The following is a 24590-nucleotide window of genomic DNA, read 5'->3' as shown; positions in this document are numbered from 1 at the left end:
AGACTGAAATTGGAGTCGAGTACTGCAGCCTATCGGTATTGCATGACAGACTTGCTAAAGCTAAAGCACTGTTCTAAGAATAAACCGTTAGAGCTCGCCTTGTATCTGAAGATAGGGGGATTTCTGTAGATGCAGCGTGTGTGACAAACCGGAAGTGGAGTTTATAATATTCTCTTCCATACAAACACCACACTGCATTCCCTCATAGAAGAATTGGTTGCATTTGGCTACTAAATAATTTTAATAGTAACTTTATTGGGTGGTCCGACCTGGCTGGGTTTTAAAAAAAAATACCAAATAAGACCATGGAGACTTGTTATTCTCACTTGACTTGGCTCCGTAGTTCTGTCCAGAGAGGCGGGGGTCGGTTTTGCTGGGTTACTGATATCAAAATGTTGGCAGTGCTTTGGCCTAACTTCCCAGGTTCCCCGCTGCTGCCTCTTCAGGTTGGAATTTCACGCTCTGCACTGGCGGGTTATAAAGTCCTCGTCCTCTCTCCTCCCCTGCCCCGCCTCGGGACTCTCTCCCTCTCTGTGACGGGGATCGAGCGGCAGAGGAGATGGCGGCGCTACCAGCAGCCGCCGCCCGGGGTCTCGCTCTCGCCCTCCGGGCCAGATCCCCGGGCCTGGCCGTGGTCCGGCGGCGATCGAGCAGCGGGCCGGTGCTCACCGTGAGCCCCCAGCCCAGCCTGGCCGACGAGCGCCTGAGCGTGGCCGTGCGCGGCCTGGAGCCCGGGCAGCGGGTGACTCTCCGGGCGCAGGTGGTCGGCCAAGAGGGCTGTCTCTTCAACTCGTGCGCCCACTACCGGGCCGATGAGGGCGGCTGCCTGGAACTGGCCAGGGACCCGTCCGTAGGGGGCGATTATAGGGGCGTGGAGCCCATGGGACTCTTCTGGGCTCTGGCCCCTGCCGGCATGGAGAAGCCCCACCAAAGGCTGGAGGAAAGCGTGGCTGCAGACGGCCCCATGATCGTGGAGATGCTGGTCCACGAGGGTTTCAGCCAGCCCAAGAGCAGCGTCCATGGACCGGTGTTGACCAGACTGAAAGTAGAGAGACAATTTGCTGGCCGCGGAGTCCGCAAAATAAGGCTAAGAGAAGGCGTAGTCAGAGGCAGCCTTTTCATACCTCCAGGTAAAAGCAGCAATTAGTCACAACGTATATGACCACTTGTTGACGTTATAGGACAAGCAGAGTAACATTTCTAGCTCAAACTGTACAGATGCATACAAGAGAAAAAGTTCCTTCCCCAAGGAGCTTACAATCCTAGATAACTATTCATGGGTGCTGAGGAAGCATTCCCTCTCCCCTGGATTGGCTACTACATCATCCCTCCTACTGCTGGCTGCTTCATAGAAAGCTCTTGGATCATGCAAAAAAGATTACCTCCATCCCAGCCCACCCCCCACACACATTTGGAGAAATTCCTTCCTACACCACTGCAAGTCTGTGTGTGTTATCTTTGTAATCCTCGTCATACCTCAGAAACGGCACATAGGGTCCCCCCTGTGACAAACCCATGGTCATTCCTGTAGCTGAGTATCTTCTGTGTTCAACCAAACACCTGGGCGTTCTAAGTTAACAGTTTATTATTTATATCAGTGTTCTTCAACCTTTTTACACCTATGGACCGGCTGAAATAAAAGAATTATTTTGTGGACTGGAAAACTACTAAGACTGAAATTTAAAAAACATCTCCGCCCCTGCGAGCTTTGTCCCGCAAACCATCTGATCCCTTCCACACAAGCCTCAAATAGTTATGATTTTATATTGAACGTATTTTATTAAAGTATAAAAAGAAACAATATTCTGTACAATTGTCATTTTATAAATACAAATAATACAGGGCAAGGATCAACAAAACCCCTGTCTCCTCTCCCCTTCACATATATCCCCTCTACTATCAAGAAAACTGAATAAGCCAAATTATTACAGAATGCTACACAGAAATATCATGCTAACAGAATACCGCAGTCACACATGACAGTAATCATGTTAGGGGAGTGCAACTAGGGCAACTGCCCCCTGGTCAGAGAGAGCCATAAGCCAGCTGGAAGCTAAAGAAGCACTGCTTGGGCTTTGCAGTCCCCAGTTATGTCAAACACCAGCACTAGCAGGACACATATTTCAAATCTGATATATTCTAATCACAAGATAGAAATAAAATTATTCTTTTCTACCTTTTGTCATCTCTGGGTTTTGCTTTCATTGTCCTTTTACTCCCTTCCATCCAGCGTATGCCCTCTGTCTCTTCAGTCCAGCATCTGCCCCTTCCATCCACTGTCTGCCCTCTCCCCCTTCCATTTGGTATCTGCCTTCTTTCTATGCCCCTCTCCCTTTTCCATCCAGCCTGTGCCCCCTCTCTCCTTTTTACATGATTCATTCTGCTGTCTTCATTTTTATCTCTCCTACACCAGATCTAGCATCTTTGTTCCTCTCTCCTTATTCTCATCTGACCCCCCTTCTCAACATTAATCTCTCTTTACTTTCTCATTCCTTGGTCTCTCCCCTTTACCTCATCTGATCTCTCCATTCCATCCTAACTCCTTCCCCTCCTCTAATCTCCTTGCCAGCTGTTTCCTTCCTATTTTCCTTCTTCCCCTTCTCCCTCTCCTCCTCCTTATCCAACAATAACTCTCTTCCCTTTCCCTCTTCCCGTGTCCAGCAGTACCCTTTCCCCCTTCCCCTCCCTCCTCCCCTGTCCAGGAGAACCCCTTCTCCCTTCCCTCTCCAACAAATGTTACCTCTCTTTAGCCTAACGGCAGCTCTGTTTGCTTTTAACTTCAGCACACAGCTGCCCCTAAGCAGTAGTTTAGCTGCGGTTTCATGAGTCAGCCTCGGGGCCTTTGGTGCATCATCGAAGCAGGCCAGCCTAGGAAAGGCCCTGAGGCCGCTTCATGAAACCACGGCTAAACTACTGCTTAGGGGCAGCTGTGTGCCGAAGTTAAATGCACACAAAGCTGCTGCTGCTTGTCTGGGGATGCGGAGACAAGATAAAGGCAGGAGGCCTGGCATATGCAGCGAAGGAAGGAGTCCCTGCGAAGGCAGGAGGCATACGTGGCAGGAGTCCTGGCATACACGACAGCAACAGGAAGTTGCAAGTCAGCTAACACTGGCATCGGAGCCTCTCTTCCTGCCTAGTATGCAGTTTGTGGAGGGGACCCAAATCCTTCACGGATCGACAAGAAATTTTTGCAGAATGGCGGTTGAAGAACACTGATTTATATTATGCCTTTGTTTAAAGTGGATTACAGCAAAACATACACAATAAAAACAGTACAGATTTAACACAGCTCTAACATCACAAATATTAAAACACATTTCATTTGGCTGAAAATACAACCCTTCAAAAAAAAATTTTTTTTTTAATTTACCGGTAACACATCTTTTTGCTATTTGGTCTCATATCTAAGCAATAGGCAAGCTTCTTCCAAAATTAGTACAGGGTTGACCTGGTATATAAGTAAGCTATGTGTAAAATACAAAAGAACCAGAGCAAGAATGTTCTCAGTAATGGCCCCCAACCTAGTTGAATGCCCTACCGAAAGAATTAAAGCTAGAAAAGGACACCAGAAAATTCAAGTAAGGGATAAAGACTATCCTTTTCTGAGACTACTTCAACTGAAATTATGAAGTTGACAGAGAGAGAGAAACTAGAACTTTCAGAGATGTGCATAAATAGATTATATTTAGTTGAAATGGCTAACCTCCTTAGGAGGTGTGTAAATATAGTGCAATAGTAAACCTAGTATGTGTACAGTATATAGGTAGGGCAATTGATTTGGTATGAATGTGTGCATATAAGTAGGATGATCAATGTGCTAGTAACATAAGTAGGATGATTTATTATGGCATAATTATGCTGGTATTAATAACTCTGTATTGTAACACTACCACATAGCTCCATGTATTGTAACACCTCCCAGAAGCTCTTTGTAACACTGTATGGTAACATCTCTAAACGAGTTCATGTAAACCGCTCTGAATTGACTCCCCCGTCATTAGTAGCAGTATAGAAGCTCTCAATAAACATAATACATTGTACAGAATCCTCTCTCAATTGAAAAGGCAGGCTGTTGATACAGCATGGCTATAGGATACCAAACTTACAGATTCGGAACACTCCAAACATGGAGTTAGTCAGACCTTTTACTCCTCAAATCCGCAAAAGAAGGGAGGAGTAGCAGTCCTCGTTTGAAAAGGATTTGAGACAAATTATGCAATTGGATAGCAAAAGGATAGCAATAGGAGGTACATTTTGTTGCATGTTAAAATGTCAGGTCTGGCATTACATTTACTTGCTCTTCATATACCCAATACTTATGAGCATGCTTTTTTTTTTTTTTTTGTAAACTGATTGAAATGGCTATGTGTAACGATTCACTTCCAGTGGTACTAGCTGGAGATTTCAGCCAAGAACTTGATCATAAATTAGATAGATCCGCACAACCTTGGGAGTTAGTCCTAGGCCCTGGGAAAGGTTTGCCATATTTATTTTGAGCCTCAAATTTAGTAGACCCTTGGCGCCTGCTAAACCCCACAACAAAATATTATACCCCTTTGGCTCAATGTTAAGAATAGATTTCATATTGGTTTCTATGTCATGGTTCACATGTATCCTTACTGTAGAAATAGGATCTACAATAATATCTGATCATGCCATGTTCTGGGTAGAATTGACTTACTGCTCCCTAACCTTGGGGCCTTTTGATGGCGATTCCCTGTGTACCCTAACCAAGATAAACATTTTCAATCATATTTACATACCAAATGCAAGGAATATTGTAATTTTAATTAGCAGCATAAGGATACTCTTATTTTGTGAACTCTTAAAGTGGTCTTGAGGGGAGATATTATCCAATATATGGTTTCCCAAGCTCATTGTTGCTCGTATTATTCATCTTGAACAACAACTTAGGAAAACTAAACAGCATTATATACATAATTCCTCTCGGTCCACTAAAGAAACATATTTAACCACATGATCTGTCCTAAATACCTACCGAAAGATCTCAGGCTGCAGATACAAATCCTTCCTGGATAGAACCTTCATGTTCCAAGCGAATAGACAAGTCTGGTTGCGAAACTGCATAAATGAACCCAAACTGACTTTCAATGCATTCCGAAAAGCAATAAAAACCGCCCTATTCGACAAATTCATTGACTAAAACAGACCACCCTTAAACTAAAACATACCCCCCCGTAAACGCTATTCAAGCTCTGGAAGCTCCAATTTTCATGTATTCTTTACCCATGGAACTTAAATTAGTATGTAACTTGTCTATGTAACTTTTCTTTTTTAGACTCCTTATCATTCGCTGACTGTCCAGCCTTCTTTCAATGTGAACCCCCTTGAAGTCGCCTGACTATGGCGGTATAGAAAAATAAAGTTATTATTATTATTATTATTAGTTCATGAAAAAATGAAAAAAAAACCCAGCTTTTTCACAGAAAGTTTACTTTTTACAAATATGGCCATAAGCCTGGTAGACTCTTAGGGCTATAGCGTGTGCTAATCCGGCACGTGCGTTAAAACCGCTAGCGTAGCTTTGTAAAAGGAGCCCTTAGTGTGCATAGTGAAGGTATTGCAGGGCCCAACATATATTTCTATGATTAAGAATAATAAAGATTTGTTGCAGCATCGGGCACAGGATATTGCTATGATTTTTCATAATTGTTTCAGACAATGTTAGCTGCACCACTAGTTAATCTGGGCCTTTCTTTAACCCACTACTTAGAGTGGGTTACCTAAATTATCATTTGTTTAGCTATCCCTACTTTAATGCTCTTCTAACGGCCAAGGAGTTACAACTAGCAATAAAATCCTTAAGTAACTCAACCATTCCTGGCCCTGATGGTTTTACCTCAGAATTTTATAAATTTCTACCTCAGTTGTGCTCCCCCCTACTCTCTCATTATGAGATAATATTGGAAAGTGCCTTTCCAACAGGGTCTAACTGAGCACTTATAACTACTTCTCAAGGAGAGGTCACGTGACGCTATGAGCCGGTGAGACGTCTCTCACATCGGCTCCGGGCCTCAATCCGCACACGCGAGCCAAACCGCGCTGAAATTCATCCTGGCCGGATCCCCCGCAGACGCCCAGCATCAGGCTTTGATGGACCACTACCTGACCCGGTCTCAAGAACCGCCGCGATCGAAGCCGGTCAGGGCGGGTAAGCAAAAAACTGCTCCGGTCGTGTCCAAGATGGCGGCCGCATCGGGGACGGCGGTTGCAGAGTTCACTGATGCCGCCCTCACCGACATCAAGACGGCGGTGACCCAGGCACTGGGGCCACAGTTGGAGGCTCTAACGGCTAAAATGACCCGAATGGAACAACTACTAACTGATACCACGGCCCGCACGACGGAACTGGAGCATCGGGTGTCTGCATCTGAAGATACTATCACATCACATGAAATAGACTTGGCCTCCTTACAAGAAACTGTGCACAGACAGGCTGAAAAAATTGATGACCTGGAAAATAGGTCCAGACGCAGCAACTTGCGGTTTCTGGGGATCCCAGAACTGATCCCTGATGCTAATCTACCTGCGGAATTGGAAAGCTGGCTGGAATTGGAATTCCCGGAGGCAGTGGAAACTGGCACTCTATGCCTGGAGCGGGCTCACCGGTTGGGTAGGAGGCCAACACAGGAAGACAGACCGAGAGTGGTAATAGTAAAATTTCTGAATTACAGGCACAAAGCTGCAGTTTTACACCACTACAGGATTAAAAAAGATGTCTTAAAGATGCGAGGATCAACTATCCGCATTAGCCAAGATTACTCGACGGCTCTAACTGAAAAAAGAAAAGGCTTTTATCCACTTTGTAAACGCCTGGAGGATCTTAAACAGCGTTTTCTGTTTCTGTATCCGGCAACCCTGAAAATTCAGCATGCACACACATGGCATTCATTTACAGAGGCTTCTGAGGCAGCTGACTTCATCAACACCCAGCTGGACTCCCAAGGGGACCCTCCTTGAAGATCATATCACGTAATTGTATGGGGTTTGGCTAGGATGTACTTTCAGGATTTTACAATTGAATCTGTTGTTATGTTATGGCTTTCTAGTTTGAGACTGTATGTCAAATGTTTAAAGGATTGGGGCACCGTGGGTGTCTCCTCGAACCTCTTGCATATACCTCCGGGATATGCTAGTTGGGATAGTTGGGGAGATGGGGGGAGGGGTTGGGCTTGAGGGGGGGGGGTGGGAACAGCCTTGGGGGACAGAACAGGAATCAGTTTTATGTATTTCACAGGTCAGATTAAAGATGTATATGCTATGTTTACGACTGCTGCTAATGCCAATGGATTGGGTTCATGTACTGACCGTCTGGGGGAGGCTGGGCGCCCAGACGTGGATTTGGAGATTCACTGTCACTATGCAATTTCTAGGGGGTACACATAGGGGATAACACACTTCGAATAATTTCCTGGAATGTAGCCGGTATAACATCTCCTGTAAAGAGGACCAAAATCCTGCAACAGCTGAAACGCCACAAGGCGGATTTGGCCTGTTTGCAGGAGACTAAACTGACTGCTGAGGAGCATGAGAAATTGAAGCGGGGATGGGTAGGATCTGTTTTTCATGCATCCTCTACAGGCAAGAAAGCTGGTGTTTGCTTGTTAATACGAAAAGGTTTGAAATGTGTAGTCACATCATGCCATAAAGACGAGCTAGGTAGGTCATTGCTATTGTATATAACACTGCAAGGCACTGCTTTTCGATTATTAATAACTTATGGGCCAAACAGCTACTCGACCACATATTTTAATTCATTGATTACTTTAGGCCTTAAGGACACTTCAATTCCTCTTCTAGTGGTGGGGGATTTCAATCAAGTTCTAGATGCTTCCCTTGATCGATCCAGAGTGTCTGGGTCTCCAACTGCAACCGACACTAGGGGACTGCCCTTTTTGTGCAAGTCCCTGGGTATGGTGGATCCCTGGCGGTTACTGCACCCGTTTGAACGAGACTACACACACCAGTCACGAGCACATGGAACTTTTTCCAGAATAGATTATATCCTCATAACAGAATCTTTGTTCTCGCGAATAACAGAGGCGACGATAGGGCCATTAGCCTTGTCCGATCATTGTCCTATTTGGTTGGATATATCCTGGACTGCTCCCCCCAAGGGAAACTTCCGGTGGAGATTTCCCTCCTATCTGGCCGATGACCCATCTTTCAAAAAATATTTACAAACTAACTGGGAAGAATTTTTAGCAACCAATGGGCAACATGTACATACCCCGGATCTATTTTGGGACACGGCTAAGGCAGTACTTAGAGGGGTGATAATATCATATGTATCAGCACGCCGCAAGAGAATTGCCCAGGGTATTATTAGACTGGAAAAGCGATATACACAATTGAAAGCCAAATTTCTTCACAACCCGTCGCGTCAGCTCAGTGAAGATATGAACTCAGCGCAAGTAGCCTTGAATGCACTATTACACGAACGAATCAAGCGTTCTTTATTCTACAGAAAATATAGGTTTTACCGCTATGGTAATAGAACCGGCAGATTGCTAGCCACACTAACTAAACACTGGCAGGATGGCCGATACATACCCCGAGTGAAGTCTGGGACGCACACTTATCTTACAACACCACCCGACATAGCTGAAGCGTTTTACACACACTTTTCGAACTTCTATGCTAGTCATACTACATCAATGGGCCCCGATGTTCTTGACTATTTGGAAGACGCGGGTATGCCTAAATTCACTGACCTGCAGAGATCAACCTTAAACAGACCCATCCAGGGCACAGAGATACAAAGAGTAATCACACAATTAAAATCATACACTGCCCCGGGACCAGATGGGTTTTCCACAGAATTTTATAAAATAATGTCTCTGCAGGTGTGTGAACCTCTCCTGGGATATTTTGTGGTGGCGCTGGAGAAGGGCCGCTTTCCTTTGCATGCCAATGCGGCCACCATAACATTAATACCGAAACCAGGCAAACCTACAGACGAAGTAGACTCCTATCGTCCGATATCCCTCCTAAATGTCGATATAAAAATACTGGCCCGCCTATTGGCAAATCGATTGTCTCCACTCCTGCCATTAGTGATTTCCCAGGCTCAGACGGGGTTTGTCCAAGGCCGCCATTCGGTGGTGAATGTTAGGAGGGTGTTGCTAGCAATGTCTAGAGCTCAACAAGCGTCCAACCCGGGTATATTGGTCAGTCTAGACGCTGCAAAGGCCTTTGACCAGGTTGATTGGACATACCTATTTAAGGTACTGGAATACATGGGAATAGGGGGTTGGTTTGAGTCTTCCTTGCGGGTGTTATATGCGTCACCAACAGCGTCCCTCTTGGTCAATGGTTTTTTGACACAGCCATTCAATATTGGTAGGGGCACACGTCAGGGATGTCCACTATCCCCGCTGCTATTCATACTTTATCTAGACCCTCTACTACGAACTTTATTAAAGGATGATATTCTGGTTGGGCTGAGGGAGGGCTCCTCTCAGATAAGAGTACTGGCATTTGCCGATGACATCTTACTTACACTCGCTCAGCCACACAGTTCCTTGAAGCGTGCCTTGGAGATATTGGATGAATTCCACATATATTCCGGCCTGACATTAAACAAACAGAAATCTCTAGTGCTTCCATTACAACTCTCACTGTGTGAATCATGGTCCGACCCCTTCCCTTTAGTATGGGCCCCAACATCTATTCGATACTTGGGAATTCGTATACCGAGAGATCTGGCAACACTCTATACACTTAATGTTCGCCCACTGCTTACCCAAACTACACAACGGTTGCAGGCATGGAGATCCTACCCACTGACACTAATGGGCAGGATTGCGTTATACAATATGATGATGATCCCACAGTGGCTGTATGTTCTACAAACTTTGCCCATTTATTTGCTACACAAACATATCCGGCTTCATCATCGTGCATTATCTCACTTTTTATGGCGAGGCAGGAGATCCCGAATCCCCCTAGGCAATTTAACTTTGCCTATCTCTCAAGGGGGTCTGGGTCTCTTGCACTTGGGGAGGTTTAATGAGGCTTGTTTACTGCGGCACTTGAATGACTGGTTTTGTGGGACATCTCACTTCTCAGCCACGAGGGTGGAGTGTTTGGCACATGCCCCCTATCATTTTAGTTATATGTTACATGTTAAATGCCTTCCTAAACGGGAAGCCAATTATGGGGATGTGTTTCTCCTACCCCTGCGTAGACTTTGGAGGAATCTCTGCCGGCGATTAACCGTTCGACCTAATGTGACTCCATATCTACCGGTGGCTGGTAATGGAGATTTTCTTCCAGGTATGGATATGGGCGCCCAGACCTGGTGGAGAGGGAGGGGGCTATTTTATTTATTCCATGTACTGCAATCTAATGGACAATTACAATCTTTTCAAATGTTATGTGATTCATCAGTACTAACACCGGCGGATTGGTTCCAATACAGGCAGCTCCATCATTATGTCACTACCTTATCGGAAACAGCCTTATCTGACTCTATCCGAGACCACCTATCGGAAGCCATCTGCCTAACGGCACAAGAACCTGTACCACTGCGAACACACCATAGATTCTTACAAGAATTGGCTGGAGAATTGGACTATGCTTTATTGGCATCGCAATGGACACAAGATTTACAGATTACTATTTCAGTGGACATACTGAAACGGAGCTTTTCAATGGGCATGAAACTTCAGCTGTCGGTAGCAGAAAGGGAAAGATACTACAAGTTTCTAGTCCGAGCATACTTTGCTCCTGCTCGGGCATTTCGGGCACGTATCAGTCCTACTGATTGTTGTTTGAAGTGTATGGCCCCGAAAGCCTCTTTGGGTCATATGTTCTGGCACTGTCCGGGCATTCAGGCATACTGGAAACGTATCTGCCTACATGTACAATCTATCTGGAAATGCACTTGGATACCTACCAATATGTATTTATTCACGTTAAAACTTACTATGAGGCCCATTCGACCGGGTGCAGCGATGTTTGCCAGAAAGGCTATTTTCGTGGGACTTAAAACTATACTTCAATGCTGGTTGTCACCACATACCCCAACAGTTTCCCACTGGCGCACGCAAATGATCCAGTTAGCAGGTTATGAGCGATTATCCGTTACAGACATGAACTCTAAGGCTGGTGTTTTGTACCTACGCTGTTGGATACCATTCTGTTCAACACTAACACCGGTTGTACGCAGTAGATTGTTGAATTGACCTAACTGTTAGAGGCTGTTCCCACGGGGGGTGGGTGGGGGGGAAGGTGGGGGGGGGAGTTTGAAGGGGGTTGGCAGGGGTTGGGGGTTGGTGATGGGACTTATTGGGTACAGTTATGATGTTTAGGTAAACTGCTTGATGATCTGGCTGATCTTGTCTCTATGTACATGTAAAACCTAATAAAACTGTTTTAAACATAACTACTTCTCAAGCCTGGCAAAGATTTTTATTTTTTTTTAATTTGAGCAAAAATATATTTATTATTACTTCATGTTACAATCATTTTATACAGTTCTTATGAAGAAATGAAGAACTGAAACAAGTAAATATCCCTTTTTTGGGCAGTACTGTGTAGCAGTGAATATAATGAGTTAATTCTAAATAAGCAGAAATGGTATCAATAAAATAACATTATTGACTTTTTTGTTTAGGGGAATCTTTCTTCTTTTTTTAAAAATTTCTTTATTCATTTTAAAGCCATGATTAAGTGCAGGATATAATACAATCATATAACTCTATAAAAGCACTTAAATATATTTACAATTATAATTTATGACAAATAGATATATCACCCCCTCCAATTCTATTCAAAAAATACACTCAAATTGAGAAATTGAAAATACATTCCAACCCGCCCTCCCACCCACCCACCCTTGACATGTATGACCAAAGGGCATAATCACTCTGCAAAATTTTGGCAATGGCTCCCAAATCTTCAGAAACTTTTTATAATGTCCTTGATGTATAGCCATACTTTGTTCCATCTTTAAAAATATGACATATACAGTGTTCTCCCCAGAAATGTTTTCCAGCCGGATGGCATGAAAAAGTAGCCGGGTAGGGCAGGATGAGGAAATTTGGTGGTGGGGAAAATTAACCCCCTCTTTTACTAAGGCGTGCTAGCGTTTTTAGCGCATGCAGAATATTAGCGCGCGCAAACCACGCTACGCGGGAAAACTAACACCAGCTCAATTCTGGTGTTAGCGTCTAGCGTGCGCAGCAATTCTGCGCGTGCTAAGCGCATGCTAAAACCACTTTCGCAGCTTAGTAAAAGGAGCCCTAAAGGTGTACTATTTTTATTAGTTAATTATTATTATTTTCCAGTGATCAATATGACTTCCTTTTTTAAGGTTTGACACTTGTACCAGAATATTTTTACTAAATTTAAGAAATATCCAATTCTAGAAGGGAATAATTAGATATTTGCCCTTTTTCAAATGGTATAGAGCAGTGTTTTACAACCTTTTTACACCTATGGACCAGCAGAAATAAAAGAATTATTCTGTAGACCGGCATCAGTCCGTGGACAGGCGGTTGAAGATGTTGCAACGTCAGAGAGAAGGTTTCGGGTTCAGGTGCAGGATGCCCGTAGGAGCCACTGCCCGTGGCTTTGTGCACTGAATCAGTTAGGAAGAGGGAGCTGGCTCGAGATAACGCTGCATTGATCGCACTGTGGACCGGCGGTTGAAGAACACTGTTTTGGGCCTGATGCACGTGCTGGCCCTGTGGACTGACAGGAAATTTCTGTGGACCAGCACTGGTCCATGGACCGGTGGTTGAAGAACACTGGTATAGAAGTTTAAAAAATGGAAATGTGTTAATGAAGTCATTAGGTTCAATCTAGCCATTTATTTCTGCATGAATTTAAACAACTAACAAAAAAAAGATAAATATAGCTCATCCAGTCATACAAGAAATGGCTCTATAGCACCTCTAATAATGTTTTGATCACTAGGTTCCTTCCTGAGGTCTCACTGAGGATATGAAATAGATGCGATCCCCACTTCCAGACCTCTTCCACATAATTTATGGAGAGGTGTTACTGAGCCTTGAAGGAGACCTGTGTGATTGCACTACAGCAAAATAAAAAAGTAGCAGATAAAGATCAAAGTGAGAGCTAGGGCAAAATAGTTTAGGTAAAGATGCAGGTAATAATTAGCAATGTATTAAAAATATTATATTTATATTTGCTTAAAATGTCATTTGAAAGCTGCTTGATGTTAATACAACTTTAATTCTTTATACTGCCTGGAGGGGGACATCAACACCCAGTAGCGTACCAAGGGGGGAGGGGGCGGTCCGCCCCGGGTGCAGCTTTAGGGGGGTGCATAGCCAGCCCGGTCCCTATCACACCCCCCCACCCTCCCAGCGAGAGCAGCAAACCTCCCTACAGTAGCGTCGGCTGCTTCGCGGCTTTCTCCTCCCTCTGCCGCGTCACTGATGATGTCATCAGTAACGCTTCACCGGCAGGAGAAAGCCGCGAAGCAGCCAACGCTACTGGATGGAGGTTTGCTGCTCTCGCTAGGAGGGTCGGAAAGGTTCACTTGGGGGGGGGAGACATAGGAGGGTCAGCGGGGGTTCGGCTGGGAGGGGGGAGAAGCAGTCTGCCTCGGTGCTCCAAGGCCTGGCGCCATTACCTTCTTCGAGCAGCAGCAGCATTTACAATTCGCTGCTGTTGCCGGCTTCAGGCCTTCCTCTCTGCCGGGTCCTGCCTACTTCTTGTTTTCATGAAGACAGGACCCGACAAGAGAGGAAGGCCTGAAGCGGGCAACAGCAGTGAATTGTGAATGCTGCTGCTGCCCGATGAAGTTCAGGACACCAGGCCTTGGGTGACAGAAGGAGGAAAGGGAGCAGAGGGGGAGAGAATTGGGGAGAGTGTTGAAGGAAGATGAGGGAGGGAATGAAAGGAAATGCCAGGGCTTGGAGGGAAGAAGAGATGCAAGGGCATGGAGGGAAGGAGGAAGGTATGCCAAATCATGGGAAAAGGAAGGAGGAGATGTCAGAGCATGGAGGGGGAGGGAGAGTTGGAAGAAAAGGAAAAGAGAGAGATGCCGGGAATCAGGGAAGGGATGATGCCAGACCGTGAGGTGGGAAGGAAAGAAAGGAGAAGAGGGAGATGCCAGATAATAGGGGAGGGGGGGGATAGATAGTTTATGGAAGGAGCATATAGAAAGAGGGAAGATGCCATATGGAAGATAGAGAGAGAGAGTGCACACTGGATAGAAAGAGCACAGAGGGCAATGTATGGAAGGGGCGAGATAGAGGGTGAGCAGTAGATGGAAGGGGAAGAGAGAGGGAAACAGACACTGAATGGAAGTGTGGTGGAGAGGAAGGACAGCTGCTGAATGGAAGTGTGAGGGAAAGGAGGAGCAGATGCTGGAAGGAAGTGGGGAGGAGAAAGAAAAAAAGGGCACATGCAGGATTGAGGGAAGAGGATAGAGTTAGTTACTGGAAGGGGTGAGGGAAAGAGGTGGCAAGCTATAGGTAGACACAGTGAAAGAGGGAAATTGAGGACTGAATAGTAAAAAAGAATTTAGACAGAGGCAGAAAATAAATTGAGAAGGAAGACCAGGGAAAAACAGGAGGAAGGGAGCGGAGAGAGAGATGCCAGAGCAGGGGGGAAGGAGAGGAGACAGATACCAGATCAATGGGGGTGAAAGGAGAGATGGAAGGGGGAGGCATACAGTTTCTGAAGGGGCATAGAAGGAGAGAAGATGCCATATAGGGGAAGAGAGATGGCAGACAGTGGATGGAAGGAAGAAAGTAACAAGAAGATGAGGAAAGCAGAAACCAGAGAAGACAAAGGTAAAACAAAAAATTTTCTATTTATTTATTGCTTTAGGAGACATGTGTCACTGTTTCTGTGGTATTGCATTGTATGCAGAGTCCAGCTTCTTGCTGGTTCAATTTAACCTTTGTCTATGTATTTCTATTTTATCCCCCTTTTACAAAACTGTGGAGCGTTTTTTAGTGCCAGCCGTGGTGGTAGCAGCTCTGATGCTCAGAATTCTATGAGCGTCAGAGCTGTTACCACCGTGGTTAAAATCCACACTACAGTTTTGTAAAAGGGGGAGGGGTAAGTTTGTGATGACATTCCATACTAGGCAAAGGTGTGTTCTGTGTGTTCGAAAGACATGGTTTTCTGTTAGGATTGATTTGTACTAGTCTGGCTTTAGTTTTACAATGGGTGTATTGCTGTTTTACTTCTCACTGCAGTATGTAAGATGCTGCCTTTTCCTAGGTACTCATGTGTGACGTGTGGCTTGTTACTAAAAATCATGTTTTTCGTACAGATGGGGGGGATGCCAACAAATGATGGGCCCCGGGTGTCACACATGCTAGGTACGCCACTGACAACACCACTTAAGTCAACAGTAAAGTTAGAATAGGGTCATTAAATCCAGTGGCGTACCTAGTATATATGACAGCCAGTGCTGATCATTTTTTAACAACCTCCCTCTATATAAAAAAAGTTATTTTTAGTAATAATCCATGAGTCACACAACAAGGGTGCACCTAGGAAAAGGCAGTATCTTAAACACTGCAGTGAGCACTAGAACACCAACACACGCATTGTAAAACTAAAGCCAGATCCTGCACAGTCGATGCTAACAGAAAACCATGTCCTTTTCATACACACAGAACACAGATACACTCTTGCCCAATATGGAATAATCACAAACTAAAAATAGAAATATGTAGACCAAAGTTAACACCACAGAAACAGTGACACATCCCCTAATACTGTGCAAAATATATAGACAGTAGATGTAAATTTGAAAAAATTGCTACATAACAATCACCACTTTACAAATTAACAAACAGAAATAAAACAAATAATGAGATAAGAAAATACTATTTTATTTGACTAATCCATTTTTCAATTAGTATTAATTAGCTTTCAGAGGCTAAAGCTTTCTTCAAGACAGTACAGTATACTGTTGTTATGGTATCCTGCCTTACCTGAGGAAAGGTGTTTAGTCCCAAAAAAATTGCCTTATTTCCATTTCCTATTGATAAACTTTAATCAATACAGTTACAATACTACTTGATTCTACGTAAAGCAACAAAAATTTTTTTCTACCTTCTGTCGTTTCTGCTTTAATCATCTTCTTTTCGCTCTCTTCTTTCTATTCAGCATTTGTCCTCTCTCCCTTCCATGGAACATCTGTCCTCTCTCTTTGCCCCTTCCACCCATACTCTGCCCTCTCTCTCTCTCTCTCTCTCTCTCTCTATCCCTTCCATCTACTGTCCACCCTCTCTGCCCCTTGCATCCACTGTCCACTCTCTCTGCCCTTTCCATCCAGTGTCCGCCCTCTCTCTCTCTTCCATATGGCATCTTCCCTCTTTCTATGTCCCTTCAATAAACTGTATATCCTGTGCCCTTTCTCTCCTTTCTACATGATTCATTTCAGCTTCACCCTCTCCATTTTTTTGTCTCCGCCCCTCTCCTATGCTCTGGCATCTCTCTCTTCTCCTTTCCTTCCCTCCCCCCATGCACTGGCATCTCTCTCCTATCTCTCCTTCTCCCTCCTTGCTCTGGCATCTCCTTTCCTTCTTTTCCCTCTGGTCTGGCATTTTATGTCTCCTTAGTTTCCCTTCCTTCCCCCATATCCTGGCATCTCTCTCCTCTCCTTCCATCTCTCCCTCCCACTCCAATATCTGGCATCTCTTCTCCTTCCTTTCGTTCCCTCCTTCCACCTGGTTTGGCATCTGTCTCCTTCCCCCCAGGGCAGGATTAATTATTCGATGGCCCCTAAGCACACAAGTATACTGCTTTACCCACCTCAGGACATATCACAGAACAATCTTTAGTAGATAAAGCACTCCCCATATCATGCTCCCAAGATGTCCGAAAATAACAAACCAGGACCGTACTACCTCTCCAAAATTTATAAAGGCCTGGCAAAGATTTAACGTTGCCCGAGTCCTTCAGGCCTATTTCTCTTTTGAACATTGACTTTAAAATTCTCGATCTTTGTTGCCAGCCGATCAACCATCTTTCCAGATATAATTTATTCAGAACAAGTGAGGGTTTTAAGGGCGGTCAATCCATCATCAATGTGCGAAAAGTACTTATGTCTATTGCTCTTTGCTAACTGCCCTTCATCTTGGCAGTTTTGGTGAGTCTAGATGCTAAAAAAAAAAAAAACCATTTGATAAAATGAATTGGGCTTACATTTTTGGTCTACTGAAGTACATGGGCATATCTTGTTGGTTTTGGTGGGCTCTTCAGGCATTATATTCCCAACTGGAAGCAGTGGTGGTAGTTAATGGCCAAATTATCCTTCTTTTCTGATTCGACGGGGCACACATCAAGGGTGTCCCTTGCCCCCTCTACTTTTTTTTTTTTTTTTTAATATACTTGGAACCCTTTCTTCAGCCACTTTTGACAGACCAAGATTTTGCAGAGGTCAATTTGGGTGGGCAAATAATTAAGGTTTTGGCCTTTGCAGGTGTCATCCTGCTGGTCTTGACTAAAATACAATCCTCTTTGACAGCTATGTTAGATCTTTGGATGAATTCAATTTTTATTCTGGATTTCAACTTAATAGACAAAAGTCTGTAGCTTTCCTGCTAGACCCTATGATCTCCAACCAGTGGGAAGGGGAGTTCTCTCTAACTTGAGTAGAGGAAACTATTAACATGTGGGAACCAAGCAACTTATCTAAACTATACTCGCTAAATGTAACAGTGAGATTGCAAGTCACAGAATAAAAATTGTCAATTAAGCAAGCATACCCTTTGTCTCTAATGGGCAAAAATCTCTATATAATATGATACTATTACTTTACTGGTTGTATTTGTTTCAAATGCTTCCCCTTACCATTTCTGTGACTATGCATAACCAAGGTTTTTTCCTTTTCCATAGAAATTTATTTACTACACATACAATATGTTTATCCTATATGATTATAGCTTTGTCTCATGATAAAGGAGGTTTAGGTTTTTTAAATATCTGTTTGCTTGCCATGGTATGTCAACTTTGTCACATAAATGATTAGTTTAGAGCTATTTCTCACTTCTCATTTACTCCAGTGGAAACTCAATTGTTATCTCCCTTACATTTTAGTGTGCTGTTGCACAAGCCTGTACATCTTTTAAGTTCCTCACTACAAGCCTATTCTGTTTACCCTCCCATTAGGCGGGCTTAATTGTTGTGCTCATTGTTAAAACTAAGGGCAGACATCTCCCCTCTCTTGCCTATTAGGAGCAACCCTGCATTTGTACCTGGCATGATTTTGCAGCTTTCTAACACTGGGCATGTAAGAATATTATATATCTTCATCAAGTTCTAGATGAGGATGGTTCTGTCAAACCATTTTCAGATCTGAGAGTAGAATTTAGGCTAGAGCCTCAGGTTCTCTTTGCTTATTGGCAGCTAAGCTATTATGTTCACTTTCTGCCTCAATCCTCTCTAGTTTTAGTTTCTCTAGAATTATTAAAAGAAGCATTGTGTTTAGATGCCTAACAAGCTTTCCCATTGCGTTTACATCATAAATGCTTACAGGAAATATTGCCAGGGTGTGGCAAACTTGGGAAAACTTGGGAAAAGGTACGAGTACTTTTGCAGCTAGTCAAACTTTAGTCAACATGTCACTAAAGCTGTTGCTCAGGTTACAGCTTCTGTCTCTGTGCAGACAGAAAATGTTAGCCAAGCAGAGGGAGTGGTTCCATGTACAATTTGTCTTCAGCTTGAGTCCCTTATGAAGGAAGTAAAGGAACTAACTGAGAGAGGAGGTGGCAAGACTGAAAAACAACCATAAGAATGAGAGGCACATTTCCAGCAGTGGGAAAGAAGGAGGGAGGACAGATGGACTCAGATTATGGGACCCTTCAGGATTGATACTGTGACTCCACCTTCCCTTGAACTGAAGAACCGGTATGCAACACTGGAAGTGGCGGAGATGAGAGCATCCCAGGGAGAAGAAGGACCAAAGCTTGAAATCCCCAAGTTGCTGGATCTGTAATGGTGGTTGGTGATTCCCTTCTGATGGGTACAGAGGCATCCATCTGCAGACCAGTCATGATGTCCAGGAGGTATGCTCTCTGCCTGGTGCCAAAATCCAAAATGTTATGGATAGTTTGCCATGATTCATCAAGCCTAATGGCTATTATCCGATGCTGCTCATCAGCCGATACTGCTAGGAACCCCTCCTAATGTATCAAAAGTAACTTTGTGGCTCTGGGAGAGAAGGTGAAGTTATCAGGTGTGCATATGGTATTCTCATCAATCCTCCCTGTTGAGGGTAAAGGCCAAGGCAGAGAAGCTCGCATCCTGGAGATAAATATGTGGCTGCTTGGATGGTGTCATCAAGAGCATTTCGGCTTCCTAGACCACTGAATGATTTTCCAAGGGCTACTGAGCAGGGATGGTGTGCATCTATCAAAGACGAGTAAAAGTGTCATCATCAGCAGACAGTCTAACCTAATGAAGAGAGCTTAAAACTAGAATTGTTGGGCAGCCCTCGGGTAAGTGAATCACTAAATACCTCTACACAAATGGGAAAAGGGGGCAATGTCTGGAAAGCAGTATATACTAATGCTCGAAGTATGGGAAGCAAGGTTCTGGATCTAGAGGCTGTGATGGAAGAGGCTGAGTTGGATTTAGTGGCAATCATAGAGATGTGGTTCAAAGAGAACCATGACTGGGATATAATTATGCTGTGCTGTTCAGGAAAGACAGTGTAGTAAGAAAAGGAGAGGGGAGTGGTGTTATATGTTAGCGATCATATTAAAGCCACATAATTTCAGGATCTGCAGAGTAATGAAGAGGCACTGTGGGTCAATCTGGAAAGAGGGAATGGAAAATGTATTTACATTGGTGTGATATATAGGCCTCCTTCACAGACAAGAAATGGAAAGAGATTTAATAGTAGACATTCAGAATATAGTTGTAAAAGAGGAAGTATTACTAATAGGTGATTTTAATATGCTGCCAGATGTCGATTGGAGTATCCCTATTGCGGGGTCTTCTAAAAGTAAGGAAATCCTGGATTCTCTACAAGGAGAACTGTTCCAGCAGTTTATTTTATTGTATTTATTTCAGTTTTATATCCCATCCTCCCCAAGAGCTGTATTTGTCTATTTTTGTATAGTTGTTGCTGAGGTGACATTGCATATTTTAAAGTCATCTGCCTTGACCTCTGAAAATAAACCCGAATACAAATGATAATTAACATTTTCTCTGCGTAGAGTGTGCTTTGTGTTTTTTAAAATTTTATTGTTGGTAGATCATTTTGACTTGGTCATTTTAAAAGTAGCTCGCAAGCCAAAAAAGTGTGGGCACCCCTGGTCTAGAATATGCAGCAGATCTGGAAGTCTTATTAATCACTCTAAAGCTTGGGATATCACAGTTTTGAACTATTAAATCTCTTCAGCAAATATGTAAATTATGTTAGTACTACTTCTACTTATTTCTATAGTGCTGCCAGATGTATGCAGCACTGTACATTAAACATGTAAGAGACATTCCCTGCTCAGTAGAGCTTACAATCTAATTAAAACAGGCAAACAGGACACATAAGGGTTAGGGGATTTCTTTCAGACATGGGTACTACTAATAGAGGGCAATCTTGGAATTCTTTTTTGACTGATATCCAGGTGATGGTCCCTTTCCTGGAGTGATCGACATGTTTGGAGATGAAGGGGGTTTACAGGAGGTCCGATCAAGTCTTCTTGCCAATCGGGGTTTTGCTGCTTTGGCCTTGCCTTATTTTGGTTTTGAGGATTTACCTGTGACTATGAAGGACTTCCAGCTGGAATACTTTGAAAGAGCATCAAGATTTCTCCAGCATCACCCAAAGGTAATAAGAAAACCCCTTAAATCTAGTCCTTCCACAATAGAGACCCTTTAAAGGCATTTGTGGAGAAATTGGGGCTTATTTCCATATTTACTATAGGAGAGAATGCATGATCCAGCCAAGTAGGAGCACAATGATAAATAGGAATTAGTTTTAAAAAAAACCCAACTCTCATTCAATTTCCTTTTGCTCGCTTGAAGGTAGTTCTTTTTTATTTGTTGTTAAAGTTAAGATCTATAGATAATGTATAGTAAGAGAGCCAAAAATGTAATGAATTTAGAGACATCCTCTTCAGTCTTAAGATGGCTATACAGGTCAGTATTGAGGTATAAGAACATAAGAATAGCCTTACTGGGTCAGATCAATGGTCCATCAAGCCCAATAGCCCGTTCACATGGTGGCCAGTCCAGGTCACTAATACCTGGCCAAAACCCAAGGAGTAGCAATATTCCATGCTACTGATCCAAGGCAAGCAGTGGCTTCCCCCATGTCTTTCTCAATAACTGACTATGGACTTTTCCATAACAACATAAGAATAGCCTTACTGGGTCAGACCAATGGTCCATCAAGCCCAGTAGCCCGGTGGAGTATTATGAAGCCACCCAAAATATAATCAAAATACAGAGAAATTAAATTTGTGTAGTGGAGAAATAATTCTTGTATGCCACTGCTGCAATTCACTTCCAGTGCAGTCTAAAATCATAATTGGCACATCGTCATTCTGTGGCCAGTCCTTTGGCTGAGCACTGGGTGCAGAGCAAACTAAGAGTTAGTTCATTGTTACATAAGTGTAGAGGAAAGCTTCCTGGATAGTTGAAAATGAAGGCTTATGGTGCCAAAATCTCAGTGCTGACTATGAGCTAAAATAATCATTGGTTTCCCTGAACTGTCTGAGGATAGAGGAGAAAAGAGGGGGAAAGCAAGCTCTCTGGCTAACGTAGTCCGAGGGACCTGAATAAACCTCTTTTTGTGTCATAAAATATTTTGTTAAGCCCAATAAGTGTCAGCTGAACCCAGTTTGTAGGTTTGAACTAGCTGTGAGTATAGTAAATTACTTACAGTTGTGGGATATAAAAAAAATGAAAGACAATGGGAAGAAAGAATAAAAAGGCAGGGACTAAGACCTGCTCAAATACCTTATGCTAATATTTGAATGTTCTGACTCACCATTTTAGAATGGTTTTATTTTGGTAATGCTTTTTGACAGTAAAATCTGTAGAATTACTGTTTCTCCTCTTCTCCCACTTTTATTTCTTTTCATTGAAGGTGAAGGGTCCAGGTGTTGGTGTGATAGGTTCAGGCAAAGGAGCAGACCTCGCACTCTCCATGATCACCTTCCTACCAGAAGTGGTTGCTGCCGTCAGCATATCTGGCTGCTGCTCTAACACTGCAGCTGACCTGCATTATGGTGAACTAACTCTTCCTGGTTTGCGCTATGACATGAGCCAGGTCATTGTTTCTGAGGCCAATGTGTTTGATATCTTTGAAGCCTTAGATGACCCCTTAGATCCTGCTAATGAGTACAGCATCATCCCCATAGAGAAAGCAGAAGGTCATATCTTGTTTGTGGTGGGAGAAGATGACCGGATCTGGAAGAGCTCCTTGTATGCTCAGATAGCCATTAAGCGCTTGCAACAACATGGGAAAAAGAACTATGAACTGCTGAGCTATCCAGGGGCAGGTCACAGAATTGACCCACCTTATTCTGCATTTTGTCTATCAGCTTTAGATCGAGTTCTAGGAGTGCCTATTCTAAGTGGAGGTAAGATCCAACCTCATGGCCATGCTCAAGTGCACTCTTGGCAGAAGATCCAGGAGTTTTTGAACACACATTTAAGATGAAGGGGAAGATGCATGTAAAGCATATTAAGTCTCTCAGCTGGGCCAGATATCCTAAAGCAAAGAGAAAAGTATTGCTGAGCAGCTATCTCATTATTCATCAAAAGTACAGTAGCATAGCTAAGGGCCTCAATGAGGCAGAATGACCTCATAAATGGGAAAAGAGGAAACCACATAGTATTTCTTATATTAAACATATAATTCACAGGAAAAAGTCTAGTTTTATTTTTAGCTTTCCATATGGAAGCCTGCTGAATTGGTGAGCTAGAGATTTGGGGTGGGAATCTGAAGGTAATATGGAAGAGAATGGAGAAAAGCAATACACCAAAGAGGGGTGCTCCCTACATGTACAAAAGTTCCTGACATATAAATAACAGCCTATTAGGGGATTAGAGAATGGCGAAGGATGTTAGAATGTATACAGAAAAATATTTAAGTTAATGTTAATGGTTCTTTGCTTGTGACTTTTTTTTTTCAATAAAAATACTTTAATGATAATGGAAAGGTGGCTCTTTTTTCTCTTTCCATTATCATTCTGTACTTTTTAAAATTATTCTTAACAGAGTTGAGTTCCTCATTTGGTGATGACCTGGTATACAAAGCCAAGTTTTAGTTGTTGGTTCTTTTCCCAAAAAATCTCTTTATTAGGCAAAACCAGAAAGTAAACAAGTTCATTCATAACAGGCTGTCCTAGCCAATGAGAAATACTGTACAGGTAAATGTAATAGAACAAGAACAATATGAAAGAGTAAGCAGAAAAACAGAAAAAACGGATGTACAATAGCAGAACTCAAAGCATGCCTAGAGTAAAAAAAATTTCCATTAGAAGGAAATCCAAGGTACCCATCCCCTACATGGAACCCCTTCAGCAAAACAATGAAAAGCAATCAGCCTCCCCCCCAAACCACAGCCCAAACCCCGACCTCCCACCCATCCCACCCCATTGTGTGGTAGTCACAGAGGTCAAAAAGACTAGCCCAAAGACATAGGCCAGAAATTTATGGGATGAGGTTATAATAAGGTATAATATAATAGGGTATGTTATGTTATGTGTGCATGATCCCTCAGGGAAAATGAAAGAAAAGAGGCAAAGGAAAACAAAACAAGAGAGCGAGAAGACACCAAGAAACCACTAAGAACAGAAGAGCCGGACATCCGGCTAGCAGCACCCAGAGCATTTAAGAGTTGAGGAGAAGGCTCCGTGCCCTATGTGGAAGGGAGTCCCAGTATACTTCCCAGATATCTTGAAATCCCTAATGTAATGTAATTGAATGTAATATCTTGAAATTTCTTCCAACCACCCTCCACCCTCACACACACCACTCGATGTTTAGTTTAGTTTTAGTTTAGGATGGGCTCAAGGCAGTGGTCAGAGGCAGATTCCTTGTGTAGTTAGCTAGGAAGAGGAGGAATCAGAAAGAGAGAGCAGACTTTTAGAGGAGATAGAGAAGTTGGAAAGAGACAATAAAATCTCTGTTTCAGTGAAGATACTGGTGAAAGAGCCACGATGCAATTGGAGGCATTGTGCCTGGATGATAAAGCAAAGAAATTAAGGTTGGTCAATCAAAGATTTTATTAATTTAATTTTCAAACCAAAAAAAAAAAGCACAACACATAATCAATGGTGTGGCAAAGGGAGAGAGTGTCCACCCCAGGCACCATGTTGGACGGCACCCTTCCTCCTCTCTGCCCCCCACTTCTTCCCTCGCCATGCATGCACCCCCCTTCCCTTCCCCTGTACCTCTAGTTCACTGCCATGAGCAATAACTTCAACGTGTTCTTCATGATGTCATTGGCTCTCCTACTGATGTCACTTCCGGGTGCTGCACATAGGACGTGGCATCAGAGGGAGAGCCGGCGGGGCTATGAGGAGCACGTTGAAGTTGGTACTCATGGCGGTGAACAACTAGAGGGAAGGGGGAAAGGAAGGGGGGGTGCCACTGCCCCGGTCGCCTCT

At 43.5% G+C, this 24590-nt stretch overlaps 1 protein-coding gene across 1 annotated transcript; it reads left to right on the top strand.

Annotated features, from left to right (window-relative positions):
- The first annotated feature begins 228 nt into the window (after positions 1–228).
- Positions 229–23185, top strand: LOC117363534 (acyl-coenzyme A thioesterase 5-like). The gene is made up of 3 exons (XM_033951423.1): positions 229–1130; positions 20595–20797; positions 22061–23185. The coding sequence occupies exons 1-3, from the start codon at positions 560–562 to the stop codon at positions 22634–22636; spliced, it is 1350 nt and encodes a 449-aa protein (XP_033807314.1). The 5' UTR covers positions 229–559; the 3' UTR covers positions 22637–23185.
- Positions 23186–24590: the final 1405 nt, after the last annotated feature.

The sequence above is a fragment of the Geotrypetes seraphini genome, chromosome 7 (genome assembly GCF_902459505.1).
Source record: "Geotrypetes seraphini chromosome 7, aGeoSer1.1, whole genome shotgun sequence".
Taxonomy (NCBI): Eukaryota; Metazoa; Chordata; class Amphibia; order Gymnophiona; family Dermophiidae; genus Geotrypetes; species Geotrypetes seraphini.
Note: the sequence above shows the minus strand (reverse complement) of the source record. Positions and strands in the feature narration are given on the sequence as shown.

Coding starts and splice junctions, on each gene's coding strand:
- LOC117363534 (XM_033951423.1), top strand. CDS start 560: ATGGCGGCGCTACCAGCAGCCGCCGCCCGGGGTCTCGCTCTCGCCCTC. Junction 1,131..20,594: donor CAGCCTTTTCATACCTCCAG/GTAAAAGCAGCA, acceptor ACTGATATCCAG/GTGATGGTCCCTTTCCTGGA. Junction 20,798..22,060: donor TTCTCCAGCATCACCCAAAG/GTAATAAGAAAA, acceptor TTTTCATTGAAG/GTGAAGGGTCCAGGTGTTGG.